General features: G+C 32.8%; 1 protein-coding gene across 1 annotated transcript in view; it reads left to right on the top strand.

Annotated features, from left to right (window-relative positions):
• Positions 1–26,742, top strand: part of PTPRQ (protein tyrosine phosphatase receptor type Q) — a 161,927-nt gene that overhangs the window by 88,209 nt on the left and 46,976 nt on the right. The window contains exons 27-31 of the mRNA XM_037513931.2: positions 12,213–12,334; positions 17,633–17,819; positions 19,835–20,079; positions 23,068–23,134; positions 26,499–26,657. Of these exons, the coding sequence (XP_037369828.1) occupies positions 12,213–12,334; positions 17,633–17,819; positions 19,835–20,079; positions 23,068–23,134; positions 26,499–26,657 (780 nt within the window). The remainder of the gene's footprint in view (positions 1–12,212; positions 12,335–17,632; positions 17,820–19,834; positions 20,080–23,067; positions 23,135–26,498; positions 26,658–26,742) is intronic.

The following is a 26,742-nucleotide window of genomic DNA, read 5'->3' as shown; positions in this document are numbered from 1 at the left end:
CAGTATCTCATCACCACACCTTGAATTACCATCAGAGACTACTTGAGTTTAAAGAAAGGTGTCAGTATTTTTTTTTAAATAATAAATTTTATTTTTATATTCCCCATACAATTGCAACCCCCCCCATTCTGACCCCAGTCCCTCCCCTCCTGCCCCCCACCCCCCAAAAGTGTCTATGGTTCATAGTTTTTTGTTGATTTTGATTTTCACTTTCTTATAGTTATTCATTTTCCTGGTCCCTTATTTAAGTTTTCTAGATTCCTGCTATGAGTGAGACCATCCGGTATTTTTCTTTTTCTTTCTGGCTTATTTTGCTGAGCATGATCCCTTCCAGTGCCATCCATGTTGCTGCAAATTGCATGTGTTTATCTTTTTTGAATGCTGAGTAATATTCCATGGTATATATGTAAGGTGTCAGTATTTATACAGATTTTCTATACTCCTATTCCTTTTTCCTTTATTATTGTTTGGAATTGATTTTCTGCTCTGCTCTTTGTCAATGAAGTGGAAAGATTTTCCTATATTTTTGCAGTGAATACATGGAAAGTAGCATCTTTACCACTGTGGTGAGTAGAGAAAAGAGAAAAGATTTCTGTATTTTAGAATTTGTGATAGCTAACAGAGTTTTCTTGGCAACACTAGCTTTTCAGATATGTTCATATGTGCGTGGGAATAATACCTTACTTTCATTATTAAGATGTGAGGATAAGTTGGTTACTTTTCTTTCAGCCTCAGAAATGGAGGAAATATTTATCTAATGATAAATATATTTGAATTTCATTTTGTATCCTAAAAGAAGTTTTATTTATTGTATTAATCCATGGAGAGATAATTCAGAATTGTATTTGATATGAAAGACAAAAGACACTACATATTTTATTGCAATGTATATATATATATATGATGAAATAACATAGGTAGAAGAATATTATAAATTAAGACAGTCAAAAAACAAAAATCTTAAGGAGCAGTAATGCTTTTAATATTCAACAGAGTAATGTTCAGATGTTGATTCTGCATAACATAGATGAAAGTTATAGACATTGCAACATAAAAAGTAATCTGGATGAAGAAAGTTAATATTTTCATTATTTGTCTTTGATTTAAAAGGTGACATGCTTGATAATGTGATGGAAGAATATAAATGATTTCTCTGAATTATAGAAAAGTCAAAATGATAATATACAAGACTATAAAATCACTATTTCAGATATGTGTGCATTTTTTCTAATGATATCAAATTGTGCCCAGGCACTTACTAATAGAACCTTTCATCAAACCTGAGAGTTTCTTGATAAAAAGTTAGGAATTGATTGCTAGTTTGAAATCAGTTATTCAAAATTTGAACAACTCAAATAAAAGGTCACCCAGTTGGTACAATATTATAAAATGTTCTAATGATTTGTTGATTAAGGAAATACAATGCATTAAGTCCCTCTGAATTTGTAAAGAATAGCACCAAAATTGAAGATCCAAGCAGCAAAGTTAGAATGCTAGCTGAGTATAAATGGCTTACTGTCTGAATCTTAATCCACCACTGTACAATAAAGTGTATAAAGGAAACACTATTCTGCCAATTTAAGCTAACATTTCTTTATCCCACATACTCTGATTCAGATAATTGAAGTCAAATGGTTATTCTCCTTAAATCATCTGTATAACAGCCATAACTCTCCACTTTATGTTGAGTGTGTATAGATACAAACATAACCACAAAATTACAAATGGCAGAAATATTTAACTTGAAACAGTACAGTCTTGCAGATTATTTTACTCATCCCTTATTTTTCTGATTATCTTTAGAGTCAAAAGCAATTTGAGTTGTGTATGTCGGAGAAATGTATAATGGGAAGCTGATAAGTATTTATGTGGTACATGATAGGTATTTATAATGCTGAGGAAGTGTAAGACTTTAAAAGGAGTTGGATGCGAAATTAGTGTGGAATGAATTGGAACTCTCGTGATGTGCACATCCTATAGACCACCAGGACTGGAAAAGAGAGGCAAGGAAAATTCCTGGGGTAACACTCAGGTTGTGAAAACCACAGGATACCATACTCATGAGGAATTTTAACTACACAAACATCTGTTAGGTTAAAAAAAATTCAACAAAACATGCCTCATCAAAGAAACGTCCAAGGAATGCAACTTTATGATCTAAAAGGAAGAAAAACCAAGTAGAAAACAAAGTATGCCTTACCATGTTTTAAAAATAAGAAATTATTAGCAAGTTACTATAAATTCAATTATTTTACATGTTATTCCAAACTAAGTAATGCACTTAATAATTTGATGGGTGCTGTAACAATAGAGATCCTTTCTGCAAGGAAGCAACTAATAATGATAAGACGTGCTAACCCTAAATAAGTAGGAAAATGCAATGCACTATAGCGAGAAATCCATTTGGCGGCTTTGCATTTTCAGAACAGGCTATAACCTGCTGCCACAAGAGAAAATGGATACAGTTTACTGTAGACATGATGGTTGTACTTTTGTGAAATTAGTTAGATACTGTTGAAAGTCTTCCATCTTAGCTGCCTGAAATCCCCAAATGTACAACTGAAGACATCATTCCCTTCTAAATCTATAAATTAGTGGACATGAGCTCTTAGGTCACCATAGACATCTCCATCCCTGTATTAGTGCTGCCCTACTCTACTTCAAATCTTTTTCTCCCTCAGTGAAACATCTTGTAATTTCTACCACTATTTATCTCGTTGATCAAGACGGCAATCTAGGAGTCGTTCTTAATTCTTTCTGTTCGTCTGCATGCCAGAGTCTGTAGCTGAGTCCTGTTGAATTTATCTCCTAAATATCTCCTGTTTACTTTTCTCTATTAAAGGTATCTAAATTCAGGACCTTAAAGTGTTATCTCCTAGATTATAAGAAAAAAATCTAAATGGTCGGTCTCCATTTTCTGCCCATCGCTTGAATTCAGCTCTTGAAGACATATAGCTGGTCATGTTTTTCCTTTGGTTATAATTTTTAATAATGATCTATTTGCCTGTTATATAAAAATCACAACTTATAGCATGCTCTATAATAATTTATGATTGTAGAAATCATACAAAAATATTTATGGTTTTATGTTTATATCCTTTGTTCTTTCTCCTTTGTATTCCAGAATCTTTGCTATTCTGTCTCATTGTCCTTTCTGGCCTCTTCTTTTGGGGACCAGCTGCCCTTTCTTTATGTTTACACTAAAAAATATCTCCTTTGTGAAGCCTTCACAAATTCTAATTTCTACTGTCACCTCCAAAGACTTGTTTCTATAATGCTAACCATTTTGTGCCACAAATATTTTCTCTCTCTCTCTCTTTCATGAGGAGAGATGACCAGATGATTACATCTTATGTTTCTAACCTCCATGTCTGCTCAGTTCTAAGACTGAGTGAGTATGGCATTTGAATTCAAGGAGGGAATTTGACTATAATGTAAAAGATATTTCAATGTGAAAATTCTTCATATGAACTATTTAGTTCATACTAATTTTCTTTTTGTTTTTCTTCACCTTATCTTTCAAATACTTATGTGGTTATTGCCAAAATTAAAAGTTCCCTAGTCAGTACCTGTCCACATATGACATTTTTTTTATTTCACTAAATATTTTATATTGCTGAATTTTAAAAAAACTTTTTAATTTATTTTTTGAATTTCCATGTTGAATTGAAATTATTTTTTGACTCTTCTGAGATTCTTCTTTCTTTTGGATCAGAAAGAACTATGAAATAGACTTAATTCTTTGTGATTTTTGTTCGTTAATTTGGTTTACTTTTGTCTCAGCATTAAGCCCTGGGTGGGCAAAAATTCAACTCCATTTCTTCTGCATTTACTAAGGAAGTGGGAGAATTCTGATTTGACTAAGGAAAATTGCTAATTCTAAAGAGACCATAGGATTACAAAGACTGGTGATTTAGTACACTTTTCAGTTGGGCCCTTTAAGACTGAGAATCCTAGACCAGATAGTTAAGAGTAATAACAATAGATAAGCTTATTTAGTGTTTACTACCTGCTAGTATAATTATAAGTACTTTACACACATTGATTCTTTCATGAACCTCATTCCTAGGATAGAATCTATGCTCCTAGATTTTGACTACGACATGCCATATGCTTCATGGTGATAGGAAAGTATCGAGAGGAGAGATACTAAGCATGATTACAAGAGAAGATTTTGAAGTCAAATCATAATTTACATGAAATAATAGTAGGCATATAAAATTAAACTAATATATTTAATATCAAAAAACTTTTTTAAAGTTATTAAACATGTTTACTAGAATATAAATATTTTGACATTCCATTTCCACAAACAAGTGGAATGTCTTTTTCAGCTAAAGCACTAAAAACCAAACAGTTAAAGGAAATTTTAATCACTGTGTGATATAAGCTTTGACAACTGGAACTAAGATAGACCTGAAGTTTTTATAAAAATTTGTGATATATAATCAAACCATCACAAATCCCAAACAAATAGAATGGGAATTTTCCTAACACACAACCTCAAACTACATGTTTTACTCTGATGATACACTTGATCATTTTAACTTGATTATACCTGCATACAATGAGTGGGAGGACAAAGTAACAACATTTGTCTTCTCCCTGACACTCCATTTTGATGATGGCTTTACAGAACTTTTCCAGATTGTCCCTATTCAGAACTTCAAGGTAACATAGAACTGATGCTTATGTTCTTAAGAAACATAAGTACCTATTAGGAACTTGGGGAATGAGAGGGAGAAGTGATGGTGAGAAAACTCGCAATAGTTTTCCCATGATTAAAATAAATGAATGGTAGTAGACCAGTCTGCAGAGTGTATTGACCAATTCCAGTCTTGTTGCTAAAGTTGTAATCATTTGTCAGCTGTTCTGAAAAGCAAAGCTGTTCCTATTTCAATGATATGTTGAGGTTGTAAAGCAGTGGTCCTTACATTTCTACCACAGGCATTAGAATCATCAGGTGAGCTTGTTAAATGGTATCGGGTCCTTCCAGAGCCTCTAATTCAGGATGTCTGGGGTGTGGCTTCAGAATTAGCTTTCCTGACAAATTCCTAGATAGTATCAATACTCCTGGTCTGGAGTCCAGACTGTTGCAGAAAGTTGTTTTATAAACACAATGCTTTTCTAAAAAACTATATATAATCTGATTCTAAAAGCAATAGTACTAATGTCAGAATATTTTCATTCTTACCTGACATGGCTACTATTTGTGTTCTGTATTTTTTTTCAATTTGGGCCATTTTGAAATGAGTCAGACAACTACTCATCAAACCTCAAAGTGAAATGTGGATACAATGAAGTCTAATGCTGTGGACATCTGTAAATCATTCTTAATCTAATTGGACAAATTCTGAGGCTTGTAGTAGTATTTGCTCTTTGTGATACCATCTTGCTGTTGGGAAATCTAATTGACAAAATTACAGTCTTGTAAATGGTAGGAAATTTTTCATACACCGCCCATATACCAGATTGGGCAGTAAAATTACTGAGCTCTAGGGAAACATCTAACACCAAGGAAGAACAACTGGTTACCGCAGTATTGAAATCAGTGAGCATTGTCCTGAGATGCTCTTTACCTACATTAAATCTGGTCAGTCTAATTGCTGAACTTCTTTGGGACCCTTGGTGCCCTGAATTGTTTAAAGCAAACAAACAAAAATCCATCCAAACCACTCAGTCCATTAGATTTCCTGTAGTCCTGGGAGACATCTCAAATGCAAAAGCTAATTCTTCTAGGTATGCTGAATCAAAGCCAAATCATAATCTTAAAAACTTCTAGTACTTTTATAACTGAGAAACAATAGATTTCTTCATTCAGTGATGACAGTAGCTTGGAATCTGGTGGTCTATTCAACCAAATGTTCAACATAAAATACCCTGAAAATGAGGTACTTTAATCAGTTCAAATGGATGTACAAATAATTTCAATCACATGTGTTCAGAGTTCAAGATTTTCCGTGTTGTGAATTATAAAATCACACATTTATTTTTGTTCTTTTAGGAAAGTCATTATAGCATAGCAAGCTAAGAAACAGAGTATTTTGTAAAATATTTTCCACTATTCTATTAGGTTTAGGGCATCTACTCATGGCAAAGTTGCTAGTAAGTCTTTGAATGTGCTTATTCTGAAAGTGTAGTATTAGGCACACCAGAAATTGAGTGTTCTTAATCAAAGTGGCATAGCCTTGAGGGCATTCAAACTTTTATATGGACTAGGCAAAATGATGGTCTATCCAGACTCACCTTTCAGCTAACACACTGAGCATGGGACACAGATGGATGGGAAAGATGACCCTGACCCACATAAGACCCACATTCCTGTGCAAGGATAGAAGCATGATAATCAGGAAATGATGGTTGTTAGTTACAGAAAATGCATTATTGTGAAAACCAGGGGAAAGTGCTTATGAGAGGAAGTGATTGGATTATGGGGAATGAGAGAATAAGGATAGATCACTCCTACTGAGTAAATTGCTGTGATTTATAAGAGAAAGGGTATGGTGATATCTTGACCCATTAATGACTAGATTCATTTCACAAACAATCCTAAATCAGAATGTGACAGTTTATGAGGAGATAAACAAAGTGTCCCAAAGATGCCTGTACATTACTAAGCTTCTAAAGTGGCATCTTTACAACTCCCGATAGCTTTGCCAGCATCCACTTACTTTATTTTGGTAGTTGACATTCATAATTGTAATTTTGCATTTCTCCTTATGCAACTCTAGTAATAGCTTATTATACACTGTGATAAAAGAGACCAATAATATTGCTATATTTTATTATGTGTTTTTGGAGTTTTAATAAATCCAAAAAAGAAAATCAACTAAAAGAAACTTAAAAGCGGAAAATTACCTAAAAGATATTTGGAAATGATCTGTACTTATATGTCTAATATTTGAACAATATTAAAATAATTAGATGCTGTTTTTTCAAACTGGTTTCCTAAATATTTTTCTTAAGTTATCAATGAATTAATTATTATGTCATTGTTTTATATAGAAAAAATATATTCATGTACCTATACATATTTCAGTTACGTATTTGTTTTTATTACTTAGATTTAGGAGCTCATATTCCATTATGTTCTACTCCTTCAAGAAAATAGATTGACATAATATATTCTTAGAGAAAATTTTCACAAAGGACTCAACATAGAGAACAACTATATAATAAAAGAGGCAATTTCATCAAGTTACTGAAAATGTAAATGTTTAGAGTTGTTACTTTTAAAAAGAAACCTTGTAAAAAGATCAAGAAATGGCACACCTCAGTGAGGGCTTAAATACCTTGCCTTTTATGATTGATTAGTGTATAAAATGTAAAATATTTAGTAGTATAAGTGATTAACATGTAATAAGTCATCTTTTAATGTCATTTATCTCTAAGCTCCACTTGGGGTAGCCAACGCCCCCCGATGAGGCCTTTGATTACTCATGTTAAAACAATGATTGCAGAGTAGACATTTATATGAAAGACAAAATGTTGAAGGAAAGCATCATTCTGCTTTCTGAGTTGGTCTATAGACATATTTAAAAGACTAGCCAAAAACCAAGGTTTCCCTCGGAAATGGCTTTAGATTTTTACGTAGTTCAAATTACAGAGCAGGTACAACATGAACATATTTCCCATGAAATATTTCCAAACATAAGCTCTTATCAACATAGTCACAGAAAAACCTCAACAGAAAACTTTCAATAAGCTGTCCGTGATATCTGAGCCACAATAATATACCACCTAATTTCCGGCTAGATGGGGTTAGGCTTAAACATACCTGCCAACCAATGAATTGGTTGTTGTACTTTTTAAAAGTACATGAATTAAATAGATTCTGGAGATAATCTTCCTTCATTTTATCTGATTATTTTTGACCCATTTTTCTGGCATGAGTTAAAAACCAAGCATCAAAATCTAGAGATTGCCCATCCTTGTTTATGATAATAAACTGTGACTTTTGTCTGTTTGTCCTTGATAGCAATTTTTAACAAGACCTTAGCAGTGACCTTAATGATCCTACACAATCTGTCTCCATCCCCTTTATGATTCATTCTGACTCACTTGGCTCCAGCCTCACTAGAGTCCTTGTTATTCCCAGAGCTCAATAGGCATATACCTGCCTCCATACTTTGCACTAGCTGTTCACCCTGAGACACTTTTCTAATATTTCCATGTTCTCCTGCCTTCTTCAAATCTTAGTTAAAAATGGAATCTGCTTAGAGACACTGTCTCTAAATATCAGTGTACCATGACCACCATAGTTAACATGCTAACCCCTGCGCCATCCCCATTCCCATTGTCCTGCTTCATTTTTGTTCATGGTGCATGTTACCTATTAACATGCATATAACTTCTTTGTGTATTTTAATAATTTATCTACATTTTATTATATTTATAAGTTATTTATCTCCCTCCACTGAAGTAGAGGTTCTATGATCTTAATCTCCTTGGTTCTCTTTCCTTAGCACCTCAAAAAAGTGCTAGGTATAAATAGAAAGAAAAGGATGCTGAAATATTTTCCTTATACCACCAGGAGCGTGTAACCATCAGAAAACTGCTCTTTCCCATGATGGTTCTTTTAGAATTGGAACAAAGAGTATGCAAAACCATAAATAATTAAGGATACTTAAAAAATTTATATTTAGCCTACAGCCCATTTTCTTTCACATAGACAGAAGAAAGGTCAGTGAAACCCATAAAACATAATTTCCAAAGCAGATTTCTCCAAGAGAGAATGTAATAATGATCAGTAGTAGTGTACCTGATCCCGAAGCCCATCCATTCCTCATTTAACACCAAATAAGTAAATGCAGAGCTGCTATTTGTTGAAAAGAAGGTGGGCATAACACTTAAAGGAATATACAATTTGGAAAGAATAAAGTGTACCACTCTTGAATATGGAGTGCATTATTTTGTGAGGACACCCAAAAGCAATTCATTATGCTAGTTGCAGATGTCTTATAACTCTGTTATTATGTGTAATTACCTAAATGGATTATGCAACAATTTGAGGCATAAAGTTAGAATCATAAAACTAAAAGTAATAAGACAAAAGATCTCAGGATATGCAGAGTGTGTATGTGCTGAGATTCCATGATATCTTCTGGCTTAATCACCAGAGTAATCACCATTGTTAGCACACCTAAACTCATCAAATCTATAAAATCCTGGAGGATCTCCTGCTTAAGAATCGCCCTCTATGCATCCCTGGGCCTTGGACTGCATCTCTGAGTCAATGTTCAGGATATTGTGCAAGTATCAGAAGAGGAAAGATGAGGAAAATATGTTTGGCACCCAGACACACACACACACTCTCTCTGTCTCTCTTTCATCTATCAATCATCTATATAATATTGGTTTACAAAACTGTTTATGATTTAGGGGTATAGGATAAAACCTCTTCAGGTGTCTACTACTACATTCCACCCACCAATAAGTTACCCAGAGTCCTTCACCATAGTCCCTTGGCCCTCCTCCACATTGTCTCCACCCTCACTATCCCCACTGCCCCCCAGAACCTCAATTCTGTAGTCACATTTTTAGGGCTTGTTTTTGGTTTGGTTTTGTCAGACCCTCCCTTTGTTTGGTTTATCTGTATTTCCTTAGATGATGAAACTATCTGGTAGTTGTCTTTTTTCCTCAGACTTATTTCACTTAGCAAATCTATCCAGCTCCATGTTGTTGCAAATGAAGGCATTTCATCTACTTTTATAGTTGAGAAGTATTCCATTGTGTATATGTGCCACATCTTCTTAATCCACTTCTCTATTCTAAAGAACTTAGTTTATTTCTATAACTGGGCTTCTGGATAGAGTGCTGGATGAATATGGGAGTGATCTATCCCTGCAGGTTGTATTCTCCAGACTGCCACCTAGAGTAGAATTCCTTGTTCGTAATATATGGTAGATCTATTTTTAATGTTTTAATGTTTTTCTCCACATTTTTGCCAACACTTGTATGCATTGTATTTATTTTGTCTGCCCACTTTTATGCTTTATATACTAGAGATTTGATATTATTCTACTTTTCCAGTAGATGTTGCTATGGTTTTTAATCTGATTTTAGAAGTTTGTTTTCCAGACTTCCATGGACCTAGAGAACTGATCTTGCAGCTACTGAGTCAGGAACAGGGGCTTGGGTTTTAATTAGTCAAGTTCCTGGCGTGAATGTTCTGGTATGGTAGTGCAGGCTCATGTTTGTGGCCCTGCCTACAGCCTGCCTCTCTAGCTCTGTTAAGGCTTTAGACAACCTCTCTCTAGGGTTCAAGACTTGAGACTCCGCTCTCTGTGTGTTGTCAATTTCCTTCTTCTGGTCATGGTATCATTCTTATGATATCATTCTCAAGGAGTGTGGGAAGAGGAGCACATCCCAGCTCACCGACCTTCTTGTTTTTCCTGGGCATCTGGCCAGTTGGGTGCACCCCAGCTACCCTGCATGCGTTTCCCCTTAGTGGATGGTGTGGGCCTCCACACAGTTCTGCTGTCCACTCTCTGAGGCCCTCTGGATGTGTGGCTGGCCATTGACAGCTCTGCAGTATGTACTAGAGCCTCTCACCCCAACCTCAGCTTCCAGGAATCTCTTTCTACCCACCTCGTGTTAATAATGCTAATTAGCCTTTATCTGTACTATGCAGTTTTTAATAATATTCAATAGATTGTGTTAATTGATAATGATGGGGCCAAAGTTAAATTGGCCACTTTCATGTATTTTGTAGGCATAATTCTTTTTAAAACATTAAAATATGCAATGAGGAGGAAACTGAGATCCAGACCAAGAACTCACATCTTGTTGTCCTTATAAAATATTTGAGGAAAGCATTTTTCTGTCTTTCTTATACCTCTCAGAATCTATGGAGTAATATTTGTTTTGTAATGTTTGCTCATGTGGGTTTAAAAATAAGAAAACACTTGGATATGTTAGCTCCTGACATATAATGTCTCTGTAATTGACTAAGGCCTATAGGAGGACAGAGTTGTGCACAATAGTATTTCTAGGTCAATGTCTATGTAATAGTAACTGTGACTAAATTCTTCTTAACATACTATCAATTCTTCTAATTCCTATGAAGTTTCACAAATTGAAAATTTACACAAAAGAGTATTCAGCAGTCAATTACTTCAAATATTATCTCATATTTTGCACTCTGATGAATAAAGCAATATTAAAAACACAAATTATAGAACTTATTTGGAATCATAGTGAATTCAGGAACATTTATGTTTGTAATAATAGATCACTTGTATAACCTGTTTCCTAGTGAAAACAATAAAACCAACCAATTTACATTCACAAGACAATATATTTTAAATATGTTTTTGTATCAGTTCTACATTTCTGTGTCAAATCTCAGTGAAGGAAACTCTGTGGGGACTACACCTGAGCGGGTGGGGGAAGCAAATATTGTTTAAAAATGAACAATTATATAAACAATAAAAAATATTTAAAAATTTAAAATAAATAAAAATATAAAATCACACTAATGCAGTTTTAAAATAAAAATGTTTATTCAAAAACATTCATTTTATCAATAGTAATACTTTATTTTTGAAATATTATTTTGAATTTAAAATCATGTATTTATAATCAATAATTTTTCACATGAAGTTCTTTGTATATAGTATTTGTTTTTGCAAGGAATTACATCTTTTGATTTGACAGTACCTTGCTATGGACAATAATTTAATGTATAATTAATTCATATGACTATCCATTTCTTAAAAATTATTGTATTGTAGCAAATACTAACTCAAATGTTAACAGTATAAACAATCTGAAATAGTAAAATTAAAGCCATCAAATCAATAGATAGTACTTAGTAAGAGTTTATTGTGCATGTAAGAACAATTCTCAAACTGGGAGTTTTCAAATACTGATATAAAGCAAAGGGGTGTGACATTATAGATGCCTTATAAAGTGAAAATGAGGAACATAGTTTAATCTTTACAATGATTGGCTATTACAATGGAGTTTTCCAGATAGCTGGGATTAGTGAAAAGTGATTATCTCATACCATTTTAGGAAGATGACTTAAGTTACTTTTTGATTGTCAGAGGCAACCACAAGATATAAACCAAGTTGCTTATGTTCATGAAATAAGAAAAACATAGTTGTGTTTCTGTGGCTTCAGTGGTTTTGTCTATTCAGGGACATCTCAAGTCTAGTCTCCAATTTTTACTTAATTTAACAAGGCAATTGATTTTCTTTTTTCATAGCTCCTGATGGTCCTCCTGAAAATGTGTATGTGGTAGCAACATCACCTTTTAGCATCAGCATCAGCTGGACTGAACCTGCTGTTATTACTGGACCAACGTTCTACCTGATAGACATTAAATCGGTATGGCATGTCTGAGCATCTGTAAAAGGCCATACAGAGCATGGTTAAGAATACAGGTTTGGGAAACCAGGCTGTTTGAAATGTAATCATAGCTCTGTTAAGACTTTAGACAACTTACTTAGCCTGTCTCTGTTTCAGTGTCCAGATCTGTAAAGTAAAGAAAAAAGTAGTGAATGGTGATGGTAAATAGTGAGTCAGTAAATGGTGGGGGAAGGGAAGAATTGGGAACAACTGTCAGACATTGATTTGGAAAATTGTGAGAAAGAACTGATTTGTTGAGAAAAATGATAAATTTAGTACTAAATACGGAGCTTGAGATGCCTCACAGTCCTACAGGTGAAGATACCTAATCAGTAGTATTATATATGGATCTGAAAGGAGAGAAATTCTGGATTTTCAGATTTGGGTAGTGTTGGTAGATAGATAGATGATGGTTTAAATAATAGAGATAGGTGAGGTGAGGTTTTACTACAGAACATATAGTATAACAGAATAGTATCCTAGAGAATAACATTTAAATAAGATGCCACTGAAAAGACCAAACTGAAGTAGTTATCCAGACAGAAGGAAAGCCAAGCTTGAGAGTTAAGCTTTTCACCTAAAACAGTGCTCAGCAGTATAAATAATGCAGACTTGTTAGCTCAATTGTCTTCTTGGCCTCCTGCTTTCCTAGTGACCTCTCTCTCGCTGTCTCTCTCTCTCTCTCCTCCCCCCTTGCAATTTTATTATGTCTTTGTATTTTTCATTAGATAGCAATACTTTGATCTCAAAAGACCCGTCATGATTAAAAGAAATTTAAAGGGTTTTGGTTGCATATGTTCTCCCATTCATTTTTCTGTTTATGTTTTTCATAGTGTATTTATGAAGAAATTTTTAGTTTGTAATTAACCAAAGAGATCTAATTCAGTTGATACACATAAAAAAAAACTTCACTTTTGAGACCCATAAAAGACTCAAAAATAATCAATCTGAAGGAAGAATGCTCTGGGAATATGCATTGAAGCATTTTATAAAATGATGAGCTATACTCTATCAAATAAAAGGAACTTTATTAAGAAATAGTTCTCTTTTGGAATTTGTGCCTAAAGGGTAGGAAAATAAAGCATCTTAAAAAGTGATTTATAATCTCATTCTCTTTGCATTGTTAGTGAGAGTGAAAAAGAGAAAGGGAAAAAAAAGAGGATGGAAAGATAACTAATACTGTAATTACTTATTGTATATCAGTGATGTGTTAACCTCTTCCTGCTTGCTATCTCTCCTATGTAGCAACAATGTTTTAGGGTAAATATAATTATCTTCACTTGGCATAAAAAGGAACTGATACACAGAGTGGGGGTGGGGAAACTTCTCACATACCTAAAACTTGGCTAACAACTACAGACAATAATATACTAGAGAAATAAAAAGCCATCAAGTAGCAAATAAAATTTGTCAAACTGAAATAGATGCTGACTAGAATCCCTTTGGTCAAATATAACAAGAAATAAAATTGTAACATTTCACAGTTTCCCTGAGATTTATGGAACTAAACAATGTTAAAAAAAATAAACAAAATCACACATTTAGACATCTAATTGGCTTTTTAAATGATTAATGAATCTTGTAGGTTTAGGTGCTTTGAAGCTTACACAAAATGGAGGTTTTTACAGACAGAAAGGAGAGTGGGAAAAAGGTTGTTAACAAAAGAAGGAATTATTTCAGGTAGAACCATCTGCCCACAGCGGAAAGCAGAAGGATCTTGTCATGCAGATTATCTTATTGGTGGTAATAAGGAAACTCCAGATTGATTGGTTAGGATTATACTTTTAGTAGAGGTTGAAAATGCAATAGGTATTAACACTGGGTGAGGGTGTGGCATGAAAGACTCCATCTTAGCCCCATTTTTTCCCTCTATTTTTAACAGAAGTTACTTAGTTTCTTCCTTTATTCATTCAAAACACATTTTAAAAGTACACCGAACATGCCCAAATTGAGCTAGATGCTGTATATACAGAAGTGAACAGGTCTAATGTGGTCACTGTCTTTACTGAGCTTATTTGCAACCCATTGCATGAATATATGACTATATCCTTCAAGAATCATTTGCTCAAGGAAGTCACATGCCATGGAATCAGCACTATGCTGCAGCCTGGTGTTTGTCAAAAATAAACCACAGACACATAAAACTCTTCCCATAAAGGACACAAATTAAGCAATAATTGGCAATCTTGCATAGAAATCACCCTGGATGAGTCTGATGAAATTGAATACATGTTGTGGTCCTTTGTTCATTGTTCTCTTTATTTTTTTCCCCAAGATAACAAATACTTATGGAGTAGATTCTATTCATCACAACATAAAGTTGTGCTTTCAAGTAACTCACACTTTAGAGGGAGACACCAGTGTATAAAAAGCTAATTGTAGTATGTGAGGTATGGACTTAAAAAATATATATATATGTGTGTGTATATATATGAACTTATATATTAACTTTATTTACTTTGTTAGTTCATATATATATATACATATTTTACATATATATATATATACACATTTTATGGGGAGCATAGGTTATAGAGGAGAATTCAGAGAGCAGGTAAAATTTGTTCTGTGCTAAGACTTGAGGAACAAATGGTAGTTATACATTCTTCAGGTAGACACCTACAAGTGAAATTGCTGGATTATATGGTAGATCTATTGTTATTGTTTTGAGAAACCTCACTACTGTTTTCCATAATATCTGGACCTGTCTACATTCCCACCAACAGTGTACTAGGGTTCCTTTACCCCCCACCCCTGGCCTGTACTTATATCTGGACTTTTTGATATTGATCATTCTTACAGGTATGAAATGGTATCTCATTATGGTTTTTATGTGCATTTCCCTGTTGATAATTTATAATGGGAAATTATGCATATGCCTGTTGAAAAAGTATCTATTTAGCTCTTCTTCCCATTATTTTAATTGGATTATTTGTTTGTTGAGTGTGGATTTCTGAGTTCTTGTAGATCTTTAATGTCAGACCCTATCAGATATATTATGAGCAAGTACTTTCTACCCATTCAGTAAAGTGTCTTTTCATTTTAATAACTTTTTTACTGTGAAGAAGCATTTTAGTTTGATGCAGCCCATCTGTTTATTTCTGCATTCATTTTCCTTGCTGTTAGAGTTCAGTCTCCAAAGACATCCCTGAAATCAATGTCATGGAGTGTTTGCCTACGGTTACTTCTTTGCATTTTATGGTTTCATGTCTTACATCCAAATCCTTTGTCCATTAGGAATTAAATTTTTGTGTATGGTGTGAGATAGAAGTCTAGTCTCATTCTTTTGTATATGACTGTCCAGTTTTCCCAAATCATTTGTTGAAGAGACTTTCGTTTCTCCATTGTATACTGTTGGCTCCTTTGTTGTGGATTAACTGAATGAGTGGATTAACTGAATGGATTTATTTCTGGGCTCTCAATTCTATGCCATTGATTTGTGTGTCTATTTTTATTCTGGTACCATGTTGTTTTTATTCTGGTACCATGTTGTTTTATTCTGGTACCATGTTGTTTTTATTCTGGTACCATATTGTTTTGATTACTCTATTTTGCAGTATAGTTTGATGTCTAGAAGCATGGATGATACCTCTATTCTTTTTTGTCGGGATTATTTTGATTATTCAGTCTTTTATGGTTTCATATACAATTCAGTAATGTTTTTATTTCTTTGAAGGATGCCATTGAAACTGTAATAGTGATTGCTTTGAATCTATTTTTTGCTATGGGTAAGATGGTCATTTTCACAAAGCTAATTCTTCCATTCTTTGAGCAGGTAATATTTTTCCATTTTTTAAATGTCTTTTTCTATGTCTTTTAATGTCTTCTAGTTTTCATTATACGGAACTTTCACTTCCTTTGTTAAGTTTATTCCTAGGTATTTAATTCTTTATATTGTAAAAGTAAATGGGACCGTTTTTCTCTTTTAGTGCATTGCCTATGGGTGGGAATGCAAATGATTTTCATACTGATTTTGTAACCTGCCACTCTACTATACTGAATTATTGTTTATATTAGTTTTTTAGTGGAATGTTTAGGTTTTAGTGGAGTATTTAGGCTATGTTACCACATCTTCTACAAATAGTGATAGTTTTATTTTTTTCCAATCTGGATTCCTTTTATATCTTTCTCTTGCCTAAACTGTTCTAGCTCAGATTTCTAATACTTTGTTGAATAGTAGTGTTACCACTATGTGGCTATCTTTTTCTTATACCTGATCTTAGAGGAAAGTTTTAGTTTTTCACCATGGAGTATGATATTAGCTATATGTTAGTTACATATGACCTTTTTTTTCCCTTTAATATATCAAGGTAAGTTCTGTCTATCTCTCTTTTTGAAAATTTTTGTCATAAATGACTGTTTAACCTTCTCAAATGCTTTTACTGCACTTGTTGAAATGACTATATGATCTATATCTTTCCTTTTTGATGTGGTGAATTTCATTGATCAATTGTCAGATGTAAAACTATCCTGAGGAACTGGAATAAGTCCCACCTGATCTTGATGTATATAACTTTTAATGCATAACCGAATTCAGTTTACTAAGATTTTATTGACAATTTTTGCATCTGCATTCATCAGTGATTCTGGTTTTTAATTTTCTTCATTTATGATGGCCTTATCTGGTTTGGTATCAGAATAATGTTGGTTTCAAAACAAATTTTTGGAAATATTCCTCTTTCTCAATTTTTTGGGAAGAATTTTTAGAAGGATGGGTATTAGTCTGTTTTTGAAGATTTGGTAGAACTCACTAGGGAAAAGATCTGGTCCTGGGATTTTGTTGTTTTGGAAGATTATATCAACAAAACACTGTAAATAGGTGTTATCATCCCAACTTTACATACACATAAAGTGAGACACAAAGAGCATGAGTGATTTGTCAAATGCAACTGGAGCTATTAAGTGACCACATTGTATTTGAATCCTTGATGGTTGAGTACCAAACACCTATATAAAATTCTTTCTTTTATTAAAAAAACACTGGAGTAGAAATGAGAACTTCATTGACTGCAAAAATGATTTTTGTTCATTGAATTTTTGTTCATTGAATGAGTTGACTAGGGTTTTCTTCTCTTACTTCAATTGTTAAAATAATTGCTATTTACTAAATTGCTAAAGTAGCTCTTTAGATTTCCAAGGATTAATCTGATTGTACATAATGTAATAATGTAAATCTTGACTGGATTAGTAGACCACATGTGGTTTTGCATTATTATATTTTGGTGATTTAGATCTCAAATTCTGCTTTCTTTAACTGTTATAAATTTTTTTCTATAGGTAGATAGTGATGAATTTAATATATCATTCACCAAGTCAAATGAAGAAAATAAAACCATAGAAATTAAAGATTTAAAAATATTCACAAGGTACTCTGTGGTGATCACTGCATTTATTGGAAACATTAGTGCTGCATATGTTGAAGGAAAGTCCAGTCCTGAAGTGATTGTTACAACTTTAGAGTCAGGTAAAGTGTATTTTCGTCATTGCTAAAATTTGACTGAAAATTCATTGTCTTTCTTATAGATTCTCATACCTCATCCTAAAAAAGACATGTGTTATGAGACATATTTGTCAAAACATATAAATAAATATAAAATTCAATGATTTACTGACTAACAATAGTAAAACTTTCTATTGACGTTTATGAGGCAAAATGAATTCGATTAAAATAATCAATCCTTGAAAACACAAATCATTTCATAATAAGGTAACCAATTTTCATTTATTTGAGCACTATTTTTCAGAAATTGCTTTATCTTGCTTACCAGATGATTTTTACAACTTTCTGTATTCAATAATATTTCTTCAAAAATCCATGTTAAATATTCCCATTCCATGATGTAAATGTAGTTTATTTAATCTATTATTAAATAAACTGTAATGCACAATTAGAATCCTGGTTACGTTGGTCATATCTGTTTTTTTACTAGTTAAGTTCTCTTTATTATAAAATTATATAATCTATTTGATAAATGTCAGAATCCATGCAGATTCCCTCAAGTAACTATGAATAGGGTCTGAAAGAATAGTAAGATTGTAACCAATAAGAATTAAATGTGGAAAGTCAGCTTCCCAGAACTTGCTTGCCCAATCCTCCTTCAGACTCCTGATGTTCTTTGCCACCAGATATATCTTTGGAAAGAGCACATGAAGGGATATGTTGCTATAGTTTATTTGTTGCTCTCTACAAGGTAAGTATAGGAGGTAAAAATATTTTTAAGATAATGTTTCATTATTTTATATATAAAGTTATGGTTATAAAATAAAAGATAATATGTTTATCTACGTTTCCCCCCTCACTGTTATTTACTTTTTGCTTGTTACTGGATACTGTCTATAAAGATGTTTGCAAGAAAATAAAACTTGAGCATCTGCACTATTGACAGTCAAATATTATAAACCTTCTTCATGGAAATTCTTTACTTAGTATAGAAATACAATCATTTCAAATTTGATCAAAATAGATACATCCTTTCAGTAAGCCTTTTTTTTTTCTTTAGGAACACTAGTTATATAGCACAGCAAGAACTAGTTCCTGTATGCATAAAATAATTTTATACTCAGGAATATTATTTTCTTTCTTGATAATTTGCTTATACTTAGTTATACATTGGATTAATTTTTATTTATCAAATATAGACCAGATATAACCCAAATAATTTTCTACAATTGGAGAAATTCTGGCACATATATGAAATAGAACACAACTAAGTAATACAACAGAATCTTTTTACAACATAAAACAACCCTAATGGACCTCATGGTCTTTATATATATATTGTCTTTATCAAAATGACAAAACAATGGTGTTGGAGACTGATTAGTGTTGAGGAGAGGCATGGATTGCAAAACTAGAGGATATCAGGAGAATGTTCCTTTTTGGTGATGGAATAGTTTTTATCTTTTTCCTGGTAAGAGTCACATATATATGGGATAAAATTGCAAATGGTTGCAGGGAACTATATATGAGATAAAAATGCATATACACATCAAAACATGAAAGAAATGCTGAATAAGGTCTCCAGTACAGTTAACAGTATTGCATCAATGTCAGTTTCCAGGTTTGATATTAAACTACATAAGATATCAGTTTCCAGGTTTGATATTAAACTAGATGAGATGTCACCAGCAGGGAAAGCTGGGGAAATGTTATAGTATTCGTGATTTTGCAACTTCCTGTGAGTATTTTATTTTTAAATAATTTGAAAGCATCTTAGAATTGCATTATTTATAAAAAATAAATGTATGTAAAAGACTAAATAAATAAGCTAACAAACTAGACTACCATTATAGCTTCTGTGGCCAATAGATCTCAATGACTCTACAATACACCAATTGTTTTTGCTTGTCTCTATATTTATATGGTTTTATTGATCTGTGGAATACTCTTTATAAACAGATACTTGAAGCAAATAAATTTTGTATGGCTATCAAAAATAGCATTTGAAAAAAATTTAATTGCTTAATATGTCATTTTAGTCCCCAAGGATCCACCTAACAACATGACATTTCAGAAGATACCAGATGAAGTTACAAAATTTCAGTTAACTTTCCTTCCTCCTTCTCAACCTAATGGAAATATCCAAGTCTATCAAGCTTTGGTGTGCCAAGCAGATGATCCTACTGCTATCCAGATTCACAATCTCAGTATTATCCAGAAAACAGATACATCTGTCATTGCAATGTTAGAAGGACTAAAAGGTGGACATACGTACAATATCAGTGTAAGCATTCATAACTTTTAATTATTCACCTATCTTACAAGGTGAACTTACAAACAGCATTAAAAATAATGCACTTTATGCACATGGTACCTTTCCATATTTTTGTGGGATTGATATGGTAGGTAGGTAGGTATAGTCAGTAGATATGGTAGGTAGATTAAGATGTGTTGATAGAAAATAAATTTAGAGAAATGAAATTGCCTATTATAGGAAATTCTACCAAATATGCAAATAACGAAGTTTGTACAAGAATGATATAAAGCAATACATACATGAGAAATAGAAAGCATATTCAAAGTAAAAGAGCAGGGATATATGAAGAGATAATTCTGCCTAAAGGCAAACTACTTTTGCATGATTCGAGATAGGAAATGGGAAAGCACTTCAAAGGCAAAGGGCAGAAATAACAGTTTACCTAATTGTAATTCATATGCATTTCACACAATGATTGCTAAAAGCTAATAGCATTTTGTATCTCACCTCAAAATGATCTCTTTTAGAAAGTAAATGCATGTGGGTGTTCCCATACATATACACATACACACAAAATATATTTAGTTCTTTGGTCATATTTGTAGCCTACTTTGGAATTTTCAATTGGAATTATTTGATTCAGAAAAAAATCATCTTTTAAGCAACATAAAATTCAACCTAAACCTTCAAATATCAGAACACCGTCAACACATCTATACACACACATATAGATATATCAAAATGTAGTTATTCATTCCTTCCCTTATTCACTTTATGCCTTATTATATAATCTGTCTTGCTATATTCTTGTTCACATAGCACAAGGTATGTGAAAGCTCTGTTGGAGAGAAGATGGTTAAGATTATGGTTCAAATCCTTGCACTGCTATTTTCTGTCCAGGAAATTAACCAAAAAGTATGCCTCAGTTTCCTTAACTGAAAAATTAATAATAAGATTAATAGCAAATATTAAAAAAAAACTAGCAACAATAAATGTTAGTGAGGTTGTGGGGAAAAGGAACTCTCCTGCACTGCTGGTGGGAGTGCAAACTGGTCCAACCACTATGGAGAGCTGTGTGTAAATTTCTTGACCTACTAAACATAGAGCTTCCATATGATCCAGCAATTCCACTCCTCGGTATTTACCCAAAGGACACAGAAACATTAATTCCAAAGGGCACCTGCACACCTATGTTTATAGCAGCACTATTTACAATAGCTAAGCTATGGAAACAACCCAAACGCCCAAAAATAGATGACTGGATCAAGAAGATGTGGTACATATACACAATGGAATATTATTCAGCAATCAAAAAAAGAAACACATGCAGTTTGCAGCAACATGGATGGAGCTAGAAGGGATCTGCTCAGCGAAATAAGCCAGAAAGAAAAACAAAAATACCAGATGGTCTCACTCATAGCAGGAGTTTAGAAAACCTAAATAAGAGACCAGGAAAAAGTCTAATCAATACAAAATAAAAATCAAAATCAATAAGCAACTATAAACCAGAGACACACTACGGGGGGGGGGGGGGGGGAGAGGAAGGACTAGAGTCAAAATAAGGGGGAGGTACAATTGTATGGGGAATAAAACCAAAATGAAAATGCATACATTGTGCAAGGATAAAAAATGATGTAAGAATTATATAAAATAAAATATTAAAAAAATAAAGGGAAAGAACTGTTAAGTCAAAAAAAAGATTAATAGGACTAGTAGGATTTTTTTAGGATTAAAAATTAATAGTTATGGTACATAGTGAGTACACTATCAGTTTTGGCTTTATAAAGGTAGAGAAAAATGGGAATAAAGCCAACTAATTCATAAATTAAGAAAATAAATAAATGCATCACAAAGTATAATTTATAGCATCAACACCTGAGAGTTTACTAGAAATTTATAACTTTAGCAACCCAATCAATTTAAATCCAGTACATCATCATTTAATAGAGTTTTCAAGTGACTTATTTGCATATTACAATTTAAGAAGCACTCCCCAACTTTGTATTTATTATCTCACCTGTTTACTTCTACTGTAAGGAAATGAAAATCAGCACTTCATAACATCAGTTTTAATTTTATGTATTTCCTTTTTAAAATTTGCACACTAATAAATATTTCCTCTGTATATTTTAAAACTATATTTAATGAACTTTCTTATTTACCGAATCTATCACTATATATATATATATATATTTGTAATTTTAATTCATTTAAAACACATCTAAAATATCTATTGTATGGAAGATTGTCCACTATGTGTAATGTAAATTAACTTCAGTAAACATATTGTATTATGAATTGTCAGGTACCATGAAGTTGGCCAAGAATAGTCCTTATTTTCAATAGCAAGATAAAGTGAACAAAAGAAGATTCTGTGTCTACAGTTTTCTGAGCACAAAGCTAATTGAAAGGATTTACATTTGTGTAAATCACCCTCTGTATATACAAACAGAAATGTTTTATGTGTATATGCTGCATTATGCAGGTTATAGCATCAGATACTTTGGGGCAGGGGTGAAGAAGGGCATAAAGGCCAACTTTCAGAGGGATGATTTAATACAGGAAAACTGGGAGGCTGAAGGAATAGGATTTCATCTCAAAGAAGGGAAAAACGAGGATCTTGAATATGAATTTAAAGAAAGTCCAGAGTTACCTCACTACAGAGAGAAGGAACAGATGTTGGAGTAGATGAAGAGTTTAGACATAGTGGTTTTTCTTCACTGTTCTTCCTAGGGTCAAATTGAAGCCACAGCCCTCTCCTGGTCTCTGCAATATACTGTTTAGGTCACTCAGACTTTGTTCGCAGGAATTAGTATATGATATTACTTTTAAGAACTACTTTTTGTTACTGTTCTTCCTTCTATATTACATCCACTTAAGTGAGTGAAAGACAAATAGACTATGTATGCAGTTATTTCTAATAGTAAGATTATTTTAAAATTATATAGCATAATCAGTTGTATATACATGTGAGCAATAACTTGAAAAGAACAAGAAGATGTTTCTTTGTTTTAGGTTTATGCAATCAACAGTGCTGGTGCAGGACCAAAGGTTCAGATGAGAATAACAATGGATATTAAAGGTACATGCATGGATTTCCAGCCCATGAACTGTTGTTGTCTTATCAAATAATTTATATTTTGTATTCTATTATAGAATTAAGGAGTAGTCAAGTTCTTAAATGATGCATAGAGATAATAAATATATTATGTCTATATTTTAAAGCTGTAATTAAGATATCTTAATAATGATACAAATTACCATGTTAAATAAAGACAATGCCCACTTGCTATTCATCTTATTATTTGTTTTCCTCTAAATTTAAACTTTTCTGAGATAAATTTTATATTTCATTATTTTTAATTTTATTGAAAAGAAAACTTATTGCTTAAAGTAACTGTGACTAAACTAGTTCTATTTACAATCTTTGCTTGATCTTTATCTTGAAAGCCATTTCTTTATAGTTGATCAAGTAATGTTCGCTGACCTTCCATATGTTCAACTTTATCATTATAACTGTAAAATATATATATTAATTCATTATTTTTTCAGGATATTCATAGAAAATGTAAATTCAGAGAACCCACTTAATATCCCCCCCATAAAATCCATATAAAACAAAAGGGATTGTTATTTTCTATTAACTACTTATTTAAAAAAAAATATATGTTAGCTGCTGAATGAATTTGTTTTATTTTTATCAGTACATACTTTTCTGTGTTATTAAATGGATAGGAAAAGTTTGATCACAATGTTTAATTAATTATTTTTGCTTTTAAAAAATACTAAGAATAATTTAGGACCATTTAGATATTCAAGTTACCTTCTCTTCCTGAGACTGAAAAGATGCAAGTAATTGTGCCATCTCAAAAAATCTGTTATAAAAACTGTAGTGAGGTTTAACAAAAATCACTGAAGCGCTTCTCTTTCTAAAGCAAAAGTCACTTTTCTCAGTCTTTGTAAAGATCACAGAACAGGGTATTTAAGGTACCAGATCTAGGCTGACCCTGGTCTAACTGCTGAGATTGAATCCTGGTTGGAGACTTGATATCTATTTGACTTTGGGCAAGTTTCTTAACCTTTATCTATCTGTAAAATAGAGTGAATGTTAGTTCCTATCTCAAGTTGTTGTGTGGATTAAAAAAGACAATCTTTGAACAACCCTTCTAGAAGTGTGCCTAGAAACTAGTGCTATTAAAAGTAATAAGTAATCACTATAAGATGATGCTGATACATGTTAATTTTTCATTAATGGGCTGCTTACATCATTGTAATACTATTTACAAGTATTAATTATTTGCTTTAAATTGATAAATTACATAGTTAAAATGTATGAATACAGGGCCTCCCATGGTGGCACAGTGTTTGAGCGCTGGGCTGCGAATCTGCCCACTTCTGCAGCTCCAGTGCAATCCCCAGCCACCGGCAAGGGTCCCACATGGAACAACAGACCTCTCTTGCTGTGCCTGCTGCTCTCCTCAGCAGTGTGTTTCATCAGTCTGCCTGTTCTGGTCCCTGCTCTGGCTCTGGTGAATTCTCTCACCCACCTGCACTTCTGACTGTACCCAGCGCTTGTATAAATAAATAAATAAATCTTAAAAAAAAATAAATAAATAAAATAAAATGTACAAATACATAGTCTCAAAAAAAGAAACTTTATGTGAACTTATGTCATATCATCTTATTTTCTCTTTGTTATTCAGTGGCAGATGTGTATATACGCGGGTAACAATATATTAATTTTGTAGTAAAATTTCCCATTTCACATGCTTTGCTCCTTCCCAGGTAATGATTATTGTCACTTTTCACAACTTGGAGGGGGCAGATAAACTCATGACCAGTTATCTAGAGAAGATAAATGAGTACTGGTGACAGTGGTACAGTCCTAGGGAAATTATTTTTGCTCCTGTTATATGCATGATTTTACCTGTGATATGGAGTAGTGATATGCCTCATTAAAGGTACATTTGACAGATAATATCATATTGGATAGTATTGTCCTATCCTAGATCCCTCTAACAGGAAACCTTTTCTTGGGGACTCCCTTATGCATAGATGAGAGTTTCTCAGAACTCCCTGAAACCTGAGACTCTTCCTGCTCAATCTTTCCTTCCTTCTCTCCTTTCACAGGGGTTAGACCTGTAATCTGTATTGTAAGGACCCTCATCATTTCTTCTTGCTCTCTTTATTCTTTACAAATATTCCCACAATATACTTCCTACATATTTCATATCATCATAGCCTTTATGTCTCAGTGGTGTGAGCTAAAGGATTGAGTCAAAAAGATTTGTCTCAACTCTTGATATTTCCCTTTAAAAGCTATATGACATAAGGCCATCTTTTCAACTATAAAATGGAAATGACATTGCCAAATTTGTAACATATGGAGGCCTTTTAATAATATTTAATAACTATGAAATTGAAGTCTAAGCAAATTACTGGTGCTCAAACAAGTAGTGTAATATAGCTATAAAATGAAATGAAACAGGCAGAGTTTCCATGAATTTTGATTTTGAGAGATAATTGTATTCACTGATAGCAAAATGTGAATTATCATGGCATTTTAGAAGTTATTATGATAATATCTATTAAAGTTAAAAAATATATATATATCTTTTGTTCCAGATATTTGATCTTGGAAATCTATCCTATAGAAATAAAGCAATGAGTAAATAAGTCTAAATGTATAAGGCTGATTATTGCAGCAAATATTCCAACCTAAAAGAAAAGTAAATTCACATCACTAGATGAATCACTGAATGAATCAATATGAGCAATCACACCATAATATACACCATAGTCATGATAAAGAATGAGTTAGTTCTATAATTAGTGGCTTGGAAAAACTTAAACAAGTCATATTTAAAGTGAGAAGAGCAGTGTGAGGGATAATTAGAATACAAACTATATGCAAAATATAGCCCATTTAAAAATCAGTAAAAAGAGTTCATTGTGCAGGACTTTATGTATTTTATACAATTATGTCAACATGACAAAAATGTGGGAGACTATCATTAAAATGTTCAGTTAGCATACACCCAACTGGAGGCACATTTACTGGTGTAATTAGAGATTGGTATACCAGCAAAAGAAAGAAAAAGAAGACAAAACCCACTAAAATATTAGTACAACAATTCATTTATGAAAATTTTATATAAGTGAAAGCATGTATAACTTGAATTTTTTTAATATTTGAAAAGGATTCAAATGTCTAAAAGTCATACGTGTAACTCATGAATTCAGTCAAGTCTCAAGTATTATGCCATCAGAAGATAATAATTTCTAAATATCTACTGTATCCAAAAAAAGCTCTGTTTCATTTGATATTTATGGTTGTCACTGCTTTATTTGATATTTATGGTTGTCACTTGCATGGAATGATAATTGAAAATGCTTCTTCTCTTCATCAACAAAAAATCAGTCATAACGATGTTTCTTCTTTGTAGCTCCAGCACGACCGAAAACTAAACCAACCCCTATTTATGATGCCACAGGGAAATTGCTTGTGACTTCAACAACGATTACAATCCGAATGCCAATATGTTACTATAGTGATGATCATGGGCCAATTAAAAATGTACAAGTGCTTGTGGCAGAAGCAGGAGGTATCAACTCATGTCAACTTACCTTGCTAACTTGTAGAGTATAAACTGATGAATAAAAGAAATTTCAGCTCAAAATTAGTAACAG

Source organism: Talpa occidentalis, unplaced genomic scaffold, assembly GCF_014898055.3.
Source record: "Talpa occidentalis isolate TD23 unplaced genomic scaffold, MPIMG_talOcc4v2.1 talOcc4.16, whole genome shotgun sequence".
Taxonomy (NCBI): Eukaryota; Metazoa; Chordata; class Mammalia; order Eulipotyphla; family Talpidae; genus Talpa; species Talpa occidentalis.
This window is presented reverse-complemented; position numbering and strand designations above follow the sequence as displayed.